The sequence below is a fragment of the Gavia stellata genome, chromosome 18, assembly GCF_030936135.1.
Source record: "Gavia stellata isolate bGavSte3 chromosome 18, bGavSte3.hap2, whole genome shotgun sequence".
NCBI lineage: Eukaryota > Metazoa > Chordata > Aves > Gaviiformes > Gaviidae > Gavia > Gavia stellata.
Genome location: NC_082611.1, coordinates 17,659,247 through 17,671,969, shown reverse-complemented (window position 1 = coordinate 17,671,969; position 12,723 = coordinate 17,659,247). Strand labels below are relative to the sequence as shown.

The 12,723-nt window shown below is 45.9% G+C and overlaps 1 protein-coding gene across 1 annotated transcript in view; it reads right to left on the bottom strand.

The window, feature by feature from the left end:
- Nucleotides 1-472: 472 nt before the first annotated feature.
- DNAAF8 (dynein axonemal assembly factor 8) overlaps nucleotides 473-12,723 on the bottom strand; it is a 94,091-nt gene continuing 81,840 nt past the window's right edge. The window contains 5 exon segments of the mRNA XM_059826640.1: nucleotides 473-628; nucleotides 3,780-3,849; nucleotides 7,864-7,949; nucleotides 9,540-9,757; nucleotides 12,373-12,493. Of these exon segments, the coding sequence (XP_059682623.1) occupies nucleotides 551-628; nucleotides 3,780-3,849; nucleotides 7,864-7,949; nucleotides 9,540-9,757; nucleotides 12,373-12,493 (573 nt within the window). The 3' untranslated portion in view covers nucleotides 473-550.

The following is a 12,723-nucleotide window of genomic DNA, read 5'->3' as shown; positions in this document are numbered from 1 at the left end:
CATTAAGCTGTCCAGCTTTTAATCTTATTCAACCGCTCTACCTGGTGTACTGAACTCTCTAGGGATCCAACCTTCCCTCAGACTATTTCCATTTTATTTACTGTGGTTTTGTCTTTGGTTCAAAGAACGTAGCAGCAGCAGAAAATGGAGTGTCCCCATCACGTCTTTGGGGTCTGGGGAAGACGGAGTCCCCAAGCACCTGAGAGAAAGACAGCAGCAAACCACTGCCCCTATTTACTTTACTTCCTAAGTTTTTCCCAGCCAGAGGAATGCTCCAAACCTTGCTCCATAAATGCAAGCAAATTGTCTCTGAATGCATTCCCCTAGAAACCACAGCTATGGTTCAGAAAAATTTGTTCTTGGGCACTAATCCTTCCTCCCACCACTCTCATTTATCTTACTGATGCTAATACCATACTTCAGACTTTATGTTTTAATGACAAACAAATATCAGTGCTCTTAGAGGCTGGGAGTCCCCTGTGCGTCCTTCTGCACAGATACCCGCAGTGACATCCACCCCTGGGCTGCTTGGAGGCCTTGACCGTCTTGGTTAGCAATCCTGGGATTCAATTCTGTGGATGCTCTCAGATGTCAGGGAGTCAAAAAGGCAACAGAGCAGCTCTTCGGCCTGGGGAGAAAAGAAGGAAAGCGTTGGGGGAGAGCTGTGATTTCTCTGCATTGCAAAGAAACTTCTTTTCGGAGGTAGGTTTCTCATGCATGTTGCAGGCAGGCAGCATAGTGAGGAGTTTTTCCAGGTTGAATTAATCCCAGCACAGAGGTGGCTACGAGTGTCCCACAGCAGGGTAATGTCTGCTAGTTGTAACCATTGTTTGGCTGTTCTCAAGATTCACATTTTCAAGGAACGGAAGAAAACCAACAACATGCAAAGTGCCAAGTTGGAAATCTAACTCCCTGCCCCAGCTGCTCTGCCTCTCCTTCCCAAACCTCGCTCCTCTGCAGCTCTATTGGTGGGGCTGCTTCAGAGATGGGGAGGCCAGCCAAGTGCCAAGGGCTTCAGGACCAGTCTGTAATTCTGACTGTGCTAGTGAACATAACATTCCTCTAAAGCATTATCCATGCTGTGCTGTCAGTCCACCCCCCACAACCCTTGAAGCCCTCCTCCTGCTAGCACTCTGCTTCTCCTCATAGGTTTTTAGGTCTCTTTTATAGGATTCCAGCCCTTCTGCCTGCTGCTGAGGGGCTAAGGATCATGCCAAGAGTGGCTGGGATGTGTTCTCCCTGTGTCACTCTGCTCCAGCCCCAGGTTTCAGCTATCTCTGCAGGGAGGGAGATGCTGGAGCAGCCACTGTGGCTGCTGGCAACAGCTTCAGGGCTCCAGGCAGAGTGGAGGGATTAGCACCGCCTGCCAGCGGAGGTTCAGCCGCACATCCGTGGGCTCTTACTGAGGAACAGCTGTGCAGAGACCATGCTGTCTCCCTGCTCTGACCCGCTAATGGTGGCAGGTCAATGACGTACTGCACCGTCATTGAGGGACGGCCACCCCAGCCTCACAATCTCATCCCAGCCACAGTGCAGAGCTGCATGTGAGGAGAAACTGTTCAGCTGCAGGACATCCCAGTCGTGAGGCTGAGCACAGCACTCCCTGACAGCTTTCTTATCGCTGGGGAGGTTCCAGCCTGGGTATGGACCAGGCGCAGCGACGTCCCACACAGGCCCTCTGGAAGTTCAACAGCCCCTAATGGTAGCACCAACAAAATGTGGCTCTATCACTTCCAGATGCGAGCTGCTCTGTGTGTGCCCAAGAGAAGCCTGCATGGAGAACAGGCAGCTGCAGGGTCACTGCCTGAGAATAAGGAACTTCCAAAGCATGAATTCATCTGCTCCTAAGGCAGATGTTTCAAATAGGGCATGTGGAAAGTGCTATTGAAATGCTTGCTTCTCCCAGTGACGGCAAAAGGAGGCAAGACAACCAGCCCAGACACAGATGTCAGCACTGAAATAGTCCACCTTTGGAAAGCTGATTTCTCATCCTATTGCCGAGTCCCAAATCACAGAGGGAGCAAGTATGAAATTCCTTTTCCCTTCCATGGCGCGACTCCACCAGTAAATGCTGCAGCTCTGCTCAAACCACGAGGATTTGAAATCCATGTTCATTTAACCCTCCTGAACTTTGCCTGATATCATGTTGTTGCTCATTAGCTTTGACCTGGAAAGCCTGGCTGACATTTCATAAACTCATTAGCAAGAGATCAGAGGATCAAACATCGTTTCTAGGTACATCCTTTGAGGTACAGCTGTTCCCCGGTGAGCTTGCTCCTCAGATCTCGCTCTGTGATTTCTAAACCTACCCTGAACTTTGGAGCAAAAGATACATTTGAAAATAAACATTACTTGCTGCTGTGCTTCTTGTAACCCACAATGAGAAGCGCTGCACCCACCACTGGCCCAGGACTAGACTCATGGTCTGAACTCCGAACTGCTGTGAGTAGCCCCTGCTTCCACGAGCGCCAGAGGGATTTGATTCAGTGGCCCAGGCTGCCAGAAGCAGGGAGAAGGGCTGAGCATATCTGCTTTTTCTCTTCTCTATCACAGAAAGTACTATAAGCCTCTTTCTGATAGGCTGATTCCCCATAGCCATGAAGCAGAAGGGATTTTATGTCAGCCAGAGATATGTAATGTCCTTTTCAAAGCAAATCAGAAGACAGCCTGGACTTGCGGCCCTGTCACATTACTTGGCAACAGCCTGGCACCCTGGCAGCAGTAAGCGCCGTGCTATGACAGCCTTGCAGCTATCGCAGAGCTGTGCAGGCAGGCCTTCCCAGGCACTGCAGCGCGTACAATCCCAGCTACGCCCGGGGAGAATTTTACTGTGCCATAGGGAAAGCTGCTGAAAACAGCAGCTGTACGACTTCTGGGAAGTTTGGGGTAGTTTTTCCTGCGTTAAAAGCAGGAACACAGACTTCAAAGAGGGCTCTGTGTCTTTTAAGGCTCAGTCCTTAGAGCACTGATACTGAAGGCAGCAGCTCTGACATGTTTTATGAGGTTACAAACGTATCTTGCTCTTCTGCTGGGTTTTCTTGGGAAGCAAAAGGGATCCACAGGACAGGCTTGTCCACTTGCTACTGTTCCTCATTCTCCCCAATTGTTTTACACCTCCTAGTTCTAATTCTTCAGGCACTGCCTCCTGTATCCAAATCTGTTTGTTTTGTACTAAATTTTGATGATTACAGCCAGAGTTTTAAAGGCGTTTGTGCACTTTATTCCCATTAGGTGCCTACATGCCTTTGAAAACCTGGAGTTTAGTGTTTCCTTTCTTGGTATGAGCTACTTAGAAAATATTCAGCTAGCCCATCCCTGGAATGGCTAATGGCTTCATTTGTCATCTTCCATTTGGACCTGGGCTTCTGAAACATAAATTCCCGAACATAGGACAAGTGCCAGCTTGGAAGCAGGGCTGAATGAACATTTCCTGTCGCTTATTTTTGATAAGTATCACAGATATCTTACTAAGTGTTTATTCTTCATAAAAAGTAACTGACATCTTCAGAAAATATTGACTCTTTATCAAAGTCTCAAAATATTTTGATTCAAAGTAGTGCCACTGGTGCAACGTGGAAGACAGTTTGACAGGGGTTTGGGTCTCACCTTCCACCGTGTACTGGGTCTCAGTATAAGCCAAGGCTTGGGGCCGTCATAAAGCACCACCTCCGTCTCATACAAATTGACATTTTCTTCTAAAACTCAAACAATTTCGACAAATTTCATTCATCACAGGGGCACAAAGGACACATATCTGTAACATAAACTTCTCTACTTGCCTGTTTCTCATTTTGGGGATAAAGCAGATACTGCGCAGTGTCCAGGACTGACTGCTTCTGCCAACAGACGCTGGGGGTAAAGAGAAACGGAAGCCAGTGTTACTTTGCCATCTAAGCTGTCAGAGACTGCAGATGACCTAGCTTTGAGGAGGACTATGCTCTGTGCCAGCAGCTCCGGCCATGTGCATCTGTTTCTGAACTTCTCTACACAGATAAATCCTGGGTTTTACAAAGCTTTGTACAAATGGATTTGGATTCTTAAAATATAAGCCTTCAAACAAACAGTAATGACCTATTGCATAATGGGGTCTCTGGGGCAGTGGGAAATACAAGTAAATGTAGATAGTTAGCTCTGTGCAAGAGTCTTTTTCTCAACAAAGATAGTGTGTGTGTTTTGCCCAAAACCCTGCCTTCAACAGCAGGGTCTGCTTCATTAGTCCTTTTTTTGCTCTGGGCCACCTCAAGCCACACATGAGTTGATCACAAAACATATACCAGAGAAATTCAAAGGCAAGATACAAATTTCAAAATTGCCTTTTAAACTAACTCTATGCTCAGAGTCTTAGGCTTGAAAACTCTCCAGAGGCTTTGGAAACCACTCCCTGCTCCCTGCCCCCATATCCAGGTATTGTGCTTGGCAACAGTTTTCCCTTCGGTTGTTTTCAACAGCTCCAAGATTTTACATCTCATGTGTTCATTTTCTGATTTCTACACCTCCTTTCCCTCCAAAGCTCCCAGAGATGAGCTTCCTATAGGGATAACATCACTCCCTGCTAACAGCAATTAACACTTGGTAAGAATGTTTCATCAGAGAGAATAACATCCAGCTAATTTCACTAACACTTGACTTTCGTTCTGATTGCATTACATTGTCTAAAAGCAGGAAGGTATAGGGCCTAGTCTACACCCCGTTTTTCTTCTGACACAGCTAGGTTTTTGGCGTGCTTTAGTCAAACGCTACTTATCGAGTTCAGTACGTTAACTAGGTGAGTTCCTAAAGACTGTGCACAAGATAGTTAGGTCCTAACAACCTTATGGGCATCTGAAAGAACTTTTTAAAAGCTCAAATAACCATGGAGGAATAATCGCTATTAAATCAGTATCAACTATTAAGGCAGCTAAATCTAGTTTGTCATGCATAAAAAGCAGAGCATGCCTTTCTTCCAGGAGTTGCTTTGAATCTACTTGTAAATTCTTCCCTCTGCCACCCCGCAGCTAGGAAATCTGGCTGTAAAAACAAGTTATGACAGGGAAAATTCAAATGCTTTATACTGGAGATCCAGGCAGCCGGATGCTGACAGAACAAGAAAGGTAAGTCTCGCATCATTTTTCCTTGTCTGTGGCTAGGGTTGTGTCACTTCCTCCTGTGGATTCTCCTCCCGGTCCCCACTGCTCTCAGGCTGTGCTTCAGCTTCCCCTCACCTCTTCCAAACACTTACTTCACTCTGCCCTATGAGTTGCCCTTGGCACCCTCCCAGATTCTCCCAGATTCCTACTTTGGCTCCACTCTTGGCAGTCAATCAAACTCACAGGCTGCTTTTGTGCCCCCACCTGCATAAATTTTGTCCCTTTCTCTGTTCTTCCTGCCCTTTGGTGCAGAAATAATGCCTTCATAGACGTCCAGAGAACAGAGTGGGCACTGCTGCTGCTGAACAATAATCACTACACAGTTATGAGGGTCCGCGTCTGTCTTCAAGGCAACTGCTCTGCACAGCACATCCTCCAGTGACTGAATGTCTCTCCCCTTGACGTGCCACTGCTAGAGCTGGCTTAGGAAAGCTTTAATAGGCTCTGAACTACGAGCAGTTATACTAGCAGAGCCCGCATTGTTCCTCTCAACACCTGATTCCTCCTTCTTATCACAGCCCATCTCTGACATCATATCCCAGGCTTCCATACAGATGGCAATGTTTCTCCCCATGGCACAAAGCCTAAGTAATGTGGCTCAGCTGTGAGTCAACTCCCAGGGCCGTAAAATAATCTTTTACACCGTGGTGCTTCAGCAATGCAGCTGAAATGCAGGCCAGAACCTGTGCAGGTACTGGAATCCTGGGCCGTGGCAGTAAGCATGAAATAAATATACAGTGATTTACTCAGTACAAGAAAGGTCACGTGGCTCCTGCTGATGGAGTCATAAGTGTAATTAACCTCAGATGTTATTTTGAAATGTTTATAAACTAGGCAATGAAGATGTCTTAGCATGAAGTGTCCTTATGAGACACTAGTTAAGTCAGGCTGGGTTTTCAAAGATATTTGCAAAGCTGATTTTAAACAGTATGATGGCTTATGATACAATAAGGGTATGAGTTTACTGTTGGCTAAAGTTGATCTACCTGAGGATCACTGCCTCCCCTCCTCCCCACCCTTGGGCACACCTTGCTGCCCCTCCCTTCCACAAGCGTCATCGATCATGAAGGCAAATACTTTTTTTGTAGAGCTGGTTTTAAATGGCTGCATGATCACTAGTTCTGGCACCAGGGTAAGAGGCAGAGCAGATCCTGCCATTTGGGAGTGCCTCCTAACAGCCATAATCTATACACACCTATTTTACAGTTCAGCAAGGAAGTTTATCCTTTGTACAGACAGCCATACTGGCACAGACCAGAATAAGGGGTGAAAGACACAGTTGAGACTGGCACCTATTCCTCCCCGCTTCCTCCTCAGCCCCTCGGCTCACTGCGAATGGCAGGAGAAGCCACTGTGAGGTTTGCTCTGGGGGTGCTGCCTTGAGACTGGCAATCTTAAAACATATGAAGTTAAGCCTACAGAGGAGCAGCACTGTACTGCAGCTCATCTTGTTACGCAGCACCCATGACTCTCATCAGCAAAAGCCGAAAAATAAAGACGTGAGGGATCCTGTATCGGCTGCCAACTCTGCTGACAGCCACTCTCCCAGAACGCCCTTCAGCAGTGATCTCTGGGGTTCCCAACAGCTCACTTTTTTCCTGTAAAGCAGGGAAAGAGTGGGAGAAAACTCACTAGAAAGGTCTTGGGTAACTTGCTCTTTGCTTCCCCTTAGCGCTGTACCTTGCAGGGTAAAAGGTTTGGGATGTGGCTCCCAAGGGTGTGATTTTAAATGAATGGGAGCAATGTCAACATTTTGTTATTAGCTTAAAAATGTTTTTGAAAAGTGACCAATGAAATTTGTTCCAACTATTCTTCCCAGGTGTGGCCTTGTGACTGAGCACCATAACGTTTCATCAAAGTACGAGAACTCCAAGGTGTCTAGCAACTTGGACATTCAGATTTTATCCCCTTGATGCTCGTAAACTCCAGCATCCTTGAATTCCTTATTCCTGTCCCACTGACAGTGTTACCCGGAAGTCCTCCAGATGGTACAGCCAAAGTCACAACAGCCTTATCGGTGTGGCTGCTGGACTGCTCTATACTGAATGTGTCAGAGAAAAGGTTCTCTTGGCTTCCTTTCCCAGAGGAAACCATGTGCATGAACTACACATCGCATTGCCAAATACCAGCCCCTGCGTAAGGAAACTCTCTCTCTGGGGAACAGTGGGTTAATTGGCCTGATAATCATTCTATTCCACTAATCAGTCCCTGTAGAGGGTTTCTATTTGTTTTACCAAGCTTATAAATCCTCTACCCAGCATTTCTGGTGATTTATTTAAGAGGCTGATTTTTGATTTTGCTCTCTGGCATTTATTTTAAGTAATTTTCTTTTCATAGCAAACATAGAATCTGCTAAGATATTTCTCCTAGGAATTTTATTGATTCAGCAGGTCTATTCCCAATGCGAGCCCTTATTTCAGAGAATTCCCTGTATTTGTGGAACCATGCCGCCAAGCCACGCAGACACTCCAAGTCCTTAACAAACAACACAACTCAGTATTTAAGGTCCTGAGTATAGGACCCATGACTTTGAAACTGGGGAACACTCTGAGGTATTGACCCATTAACAACAACAGAACTTAGGAAGAATGGGGTGTCTTTGAGTCACGCCTGACCTCATGGGAGTCCGAACTGGAAGTGAATTACAGAGAAGAAAGTCAGCTGCCCTCCTTCAGATCACAAGCTCTCTAGCAGGGGGTTGAGACAGTGCTGTTAAAGCGATATCGTCCTCGCTTACCTGTCCAGCAGGGAGTCGAAGCAAATGACCGCATTGTCTCGCTGTGCTGCTAGCACCAGACACAAACCGTCCATTAAGAGGGAACACTACAAGAGAGGGCAGAACAGAGCTTTGGCATTGCTATCCACTTAAATGAGTCTGTAAGCCTCACTGATGAACTGCTGACAGCACAGATAACTGCTGGTGTGCTGTGTGAGGGGATGAAAGTCACAAAGCAACAGACTCTTTCAAATTGAAAGAGTATCATGTCTGAACTGTTAGTTATCCCGCTCCTGTGGCATGCTATTCTTCCTGTTCCCTTCTCTCAGAGTGAAAATAAGCAGGTTACTTAAGTGTGTGATTCAGTCACTAAGTCTGCTGGAAGCAGGAATACGGAGATAATGGTAAATGTTGAGATATCGTAGCAGAAACATTACTTGAAGGAGCCCATTGCCCTTCTGGCAAGGGAATGCAAATGCTGTAATGTTCACCTTTGGCTCAGCAGTGCCAGACCCTTCTGGAAACATGCCAGCTCTGCCCAGAGTAATTCATCTCTGACAGGAGGAAGTGTTCCCATCACCAGGAGAGCAGTGCTGCTGCCATGGCTCTCCTTCCCACGCGCTGATTCGCTTTGTCCTTCCTAGAGAGCTCTGCACATTCCCGTGTGCAGAGGGGTGGCATCCTCAGGTGAACCACAGGAGAAGAAAGTAGTGCTTAGACTAATTGGATGCTAGATGTAATTGCTATTCTATACAGATGTACTTCAAAGGAATGCTGTCAGTTTAAAAAAAATCACAACCTGAAAAGACCTTACCTGTTATTACAGATAACACCTAAGACTCTTATAACGGAAAGGCTGAAAGCACCAATGTTTGTCTGTATTTTTTCAGAGGGACTGCTGTGTGTCTCTGACAGCCCTTTGTTGATTGCTACTCCCAGTACAAGCAGTTTCCGCCCTTGTTTACTCTGACAGCACTTTCATGCATATTCTACCTTACTGCTTTGCCCTAGTAAGGTTCCCAAAATGGTGGGCTTCTCCTACACCATGTGCAAAGAGCGAAACAGTTTGGGCTAGATACTCTGCTGATGTAAAGCAATGTATCCTTCTCATCCCAGAAGCACATCTCATGCTTAAGCCCTGCGAGCACTTGCTCAAACCCCATGCTGGAGTGTGGCTTGAGCTGTCAGCACCAACTAAACGAGAAGCAAAATGAAATCTCTGCCCAGGACTCCAGGGCACAGTCCAAAAAGCAGAAGGGTTATTTAGCACTGTAGAAGAGGATTAATGGGGTGTGATTAGAGAAAGGGAAATAGAAACTGTATTTATCTGGAAAAACAAGACAGGATACAGCAGCAGAACATACATAATAGCAGCAATTACGGACCGATAGGTGAATGGAATAAAATGTTGAACAGGGACGTGCCATTCACATTAAGGATACGTTCACACATACTGATGTCAAGGTTAGGTGTCAGTGAGCTAGCAGAGATACAGGAACACAAGGTAGGGACTAGTTAGCAAGGCACGTTGCCCACATTACTTACCAGTGGTATTAGAGCTCAGATGCAGTGCTGTGCTAATACTGCTACCAAAGCAAGTTTGCTCAGAGCTAGCCTGGATATCTTAGCACAGCATGGCATTAAAAGGCTCTTTTTTTGTATGAAAGAAGCAAAGCACAACTCCAGCTGTTTCATACCTTTGCTGCAACGCTGCACTTTGCTCTGCTTAGTGCCTCAGAGACGCAGTGAGCTTGTGGTGCGTCCAGGACAGTGAGGCGTACTCCAGTCACTGTGAAATCTTTGCCAAAAAGCTGATCAAGCAGTTCGACATAAGGTGGGTGCACTGAACCCCGAAGGACTATCCCAGGCAATATGAGGCAAGTGGTTTGGCAGAGGTTATCAAGCAATGGCCAATCTGATGGGAAGAGATCAAAACACAACAGTTGCTTGTTTTATATCTACCCCCCTCAACTACTAGCCCTTTAAGTAATTCTTCCCTGCCACAGACAAGTAACTGGAAGATCAGAGGCACTCGGGCATTGTTGTATCATTTGGGACGTTCACAGATGCGATTGCTCATCCTGAACTGTCAAACTGCTGTATGCCTACGTGTATGTAGCTGGAGATCACAAGACAGCAGTAGTGACCCGGTTTCAGGAGTCAAACAAGGACAGCTGCTGGTTTGCTACAGGAGATACTATTCCATTTAATTTCTTCCAAGCAAAGAAATCTGTCAGTCTAGCTGCTTTTATAATCCACAATGTAATTCTGATCAGCATACATAAGACTTAATGTATTTCATATTTTCCTCATGATAAATCTGTCTGTCCATTAGGCAGCAGCTTTGTGATAATTATTTGCTGAAAGGAGAGGTTTCTTTGCGTGCAAGAGCTACCTCTAGTGTTCAAGATGAGACCATAAAGTGAATGATGTGTCTGGCTTGCTGGAGGCGCTTACTATATTGTGCCTGACAGTTCAGAGATCACGTGTACTTGCTTTTCCAGGACAGTAACTCTTTGAAATACATTTTCTGAGACACAAACACATCAGGGCTGTACACTGGTTTCCTTTTTACTCTGCTTAGACATCTTCAAAGCAAAGAGATCCTCATGCAGCAGGAAATTAGGGGCACGTATTTTGAGATTCACTCCCAACACTGGGCTGTACAAAGCTTGCAGAATACCTGTGCTCTCTCCACAACAAGCTATTTTATTTTATTTTCTGCAACCTCTTCTGAAAAAAAAAATTAAAAAAAAAAAAAATGAAGAAGTGCTTCCATCACAGCAACTCTGTGCTACAGACCTGGTCCTTTCCCATTGTGCAGTAAGTTGATGGGGGAAATACCGTGCCTGTCAGCAATAGCAACACAGGATATTTTGGACTGGGAACACCTGCAAGTCTCCTCTCACTGGAGCTTTGTGCTCTGAACAGAGCTTAAGCTGACGTACCCCACCAGAAAGACAACAATGCAATCGCATCTCTGCAGCTACCCAGACAAGAAGGTCAGACAGCTACATGCAGAACAGCCTGGTCATCTCAAAAAAGCTGCTGTTACATACACACAGTTGCCAAGCTCTTGTTTCAGGACTCATACAATGGCTTGGGAATGTCAGTGATGTTGCGAGATAGGCCTCACCCCTCACCACAGGCATCAGTTAAGTCTTAAACCTTCATGCAGTCAGTCTCTGATGTATTAGTGTGCAACGTAAGAAAAAGAGCTTGCCTGAGGATTTGTGATTTTTGTAATGATCGTGAAGCATGTGTAGGGCATAGCCCAAAGCCAACATAAGACAGTGGAAAGAACTAATTGATAATGACCTTGGGAAAAATCCTCCTTCACAGATCCCCTACACAAAAGGGACTTGGTGCCTACCAAGCAGCTATGCTGTCATTAAGGCAAAGGTCTTGACTTACCCCCATCCTCCCTGCACTCGTGCATGTGCTGTCTCATGCACCTGCTGGTGTGGGGTCAATGCCCAAAAGTCCTGTATCAGTAAGGGTTTAAGGCGGGAGGTGACAGTCTGTAATCCTCTAGAATTTTTATCACACTCTTCTCCCAGCCCACAACAATTTTGTGGGTTTACTGCTGGGATTAACAACTGCAGCAATTGGGTGTAACACAGGAACATTTTCTCAGCTGCCCACCCTCCTGCTTGCCAGCCACATCAGAACTCAAGCTACAGGAATGAGAATGACCCAGTTCCAAACACGTCTGCTCCCCAGTGAACACCACAGGGATGCTTTACCTGGTCACTGTTTGTTTATAAAGGCTTGGGATCAATCCACAGTATCCCAACATGGAAGCAGCCCCATGTGTTACTTACATCTCCTGACATAAATGGTGCTGCCTCACAGCCTGTGTTGTATACATGCCTATCAAATAAAATCAACAGAAAAGTCCCAGAGAAACTGTAGGCATCTGAGGGAACTGACAGACTTGCTGAAGCTTTGACTTCAAATCAAATTCAGACCAGCGATAACTGGAAGTAATTTTGAGCTGGCAGCTCTTCAGCAGCTAGTGGGAACTGAATGAGAACTCAGTCCAGTTCCTGAGAGTTAGATGTCCACACTGCCAAAAGCAATCCCTGCATAAATTGCTATTTATCAGAACAAAACATCTCACAATCGCCCATCACTATGGTGTCTTAGCCTCTCCTGTGGCAGGCTTTGAACAGATGTGCAAACCACCATGGCCAAATGGGTGCTGAAATGCATTGTAGAAGCTCAGCAGAGAAACATGCGCTGTTGCTTACACTAGCTGTGTTGACAGGGCTTGCTCTGCTGGTGATAAGGTCAGCACTTCTGAACAGCCCTGTACTTAAACCCAGGAAAACACTGGCAGTGGAAAGGCCTGGCAGGTAAACAGTTAAATGGCTGGACTCCACTGGAGCTGTTCTTTGCAGCTCAGAGTTGTCTCTCCCTTCTGAAAGGACATCAATACCAAACCTTGCTGCCACCAGATGGTTTGTCTTGCTGTCCAATTAATCAATAACAGTCTCAATCTATAACAAGAGTTACACATTTCCTTACCAAGACTGCATAGTTGCTCAGAGCCCAATAAATTGAGTTGCCCTCCTGTTTCACGTTTTATGATCTTGCGCTGCTTCTTGATTTCCAAACTGACTATGGGGTCACGTTTCAGGTTATAGATCTGCAGGAGGGGAGGGAGGGAGAGAGAGGTAAGTCATGTGAACACCATTACCTAATCAGAAAGGATAACGCTTCTCAAGTACCGATTCAGGCAAGCTGTGAAGCTTTTGTTGGTGTTGTGTACTTCTGTAATTGCCAGCCTAGAAAATACCTGTGTGTCTAGAGATACAGGAACATTTTGCATGCATTCTTTTTTTATTGAGGCTTAATTCAGTATGGCATCTTGTCATT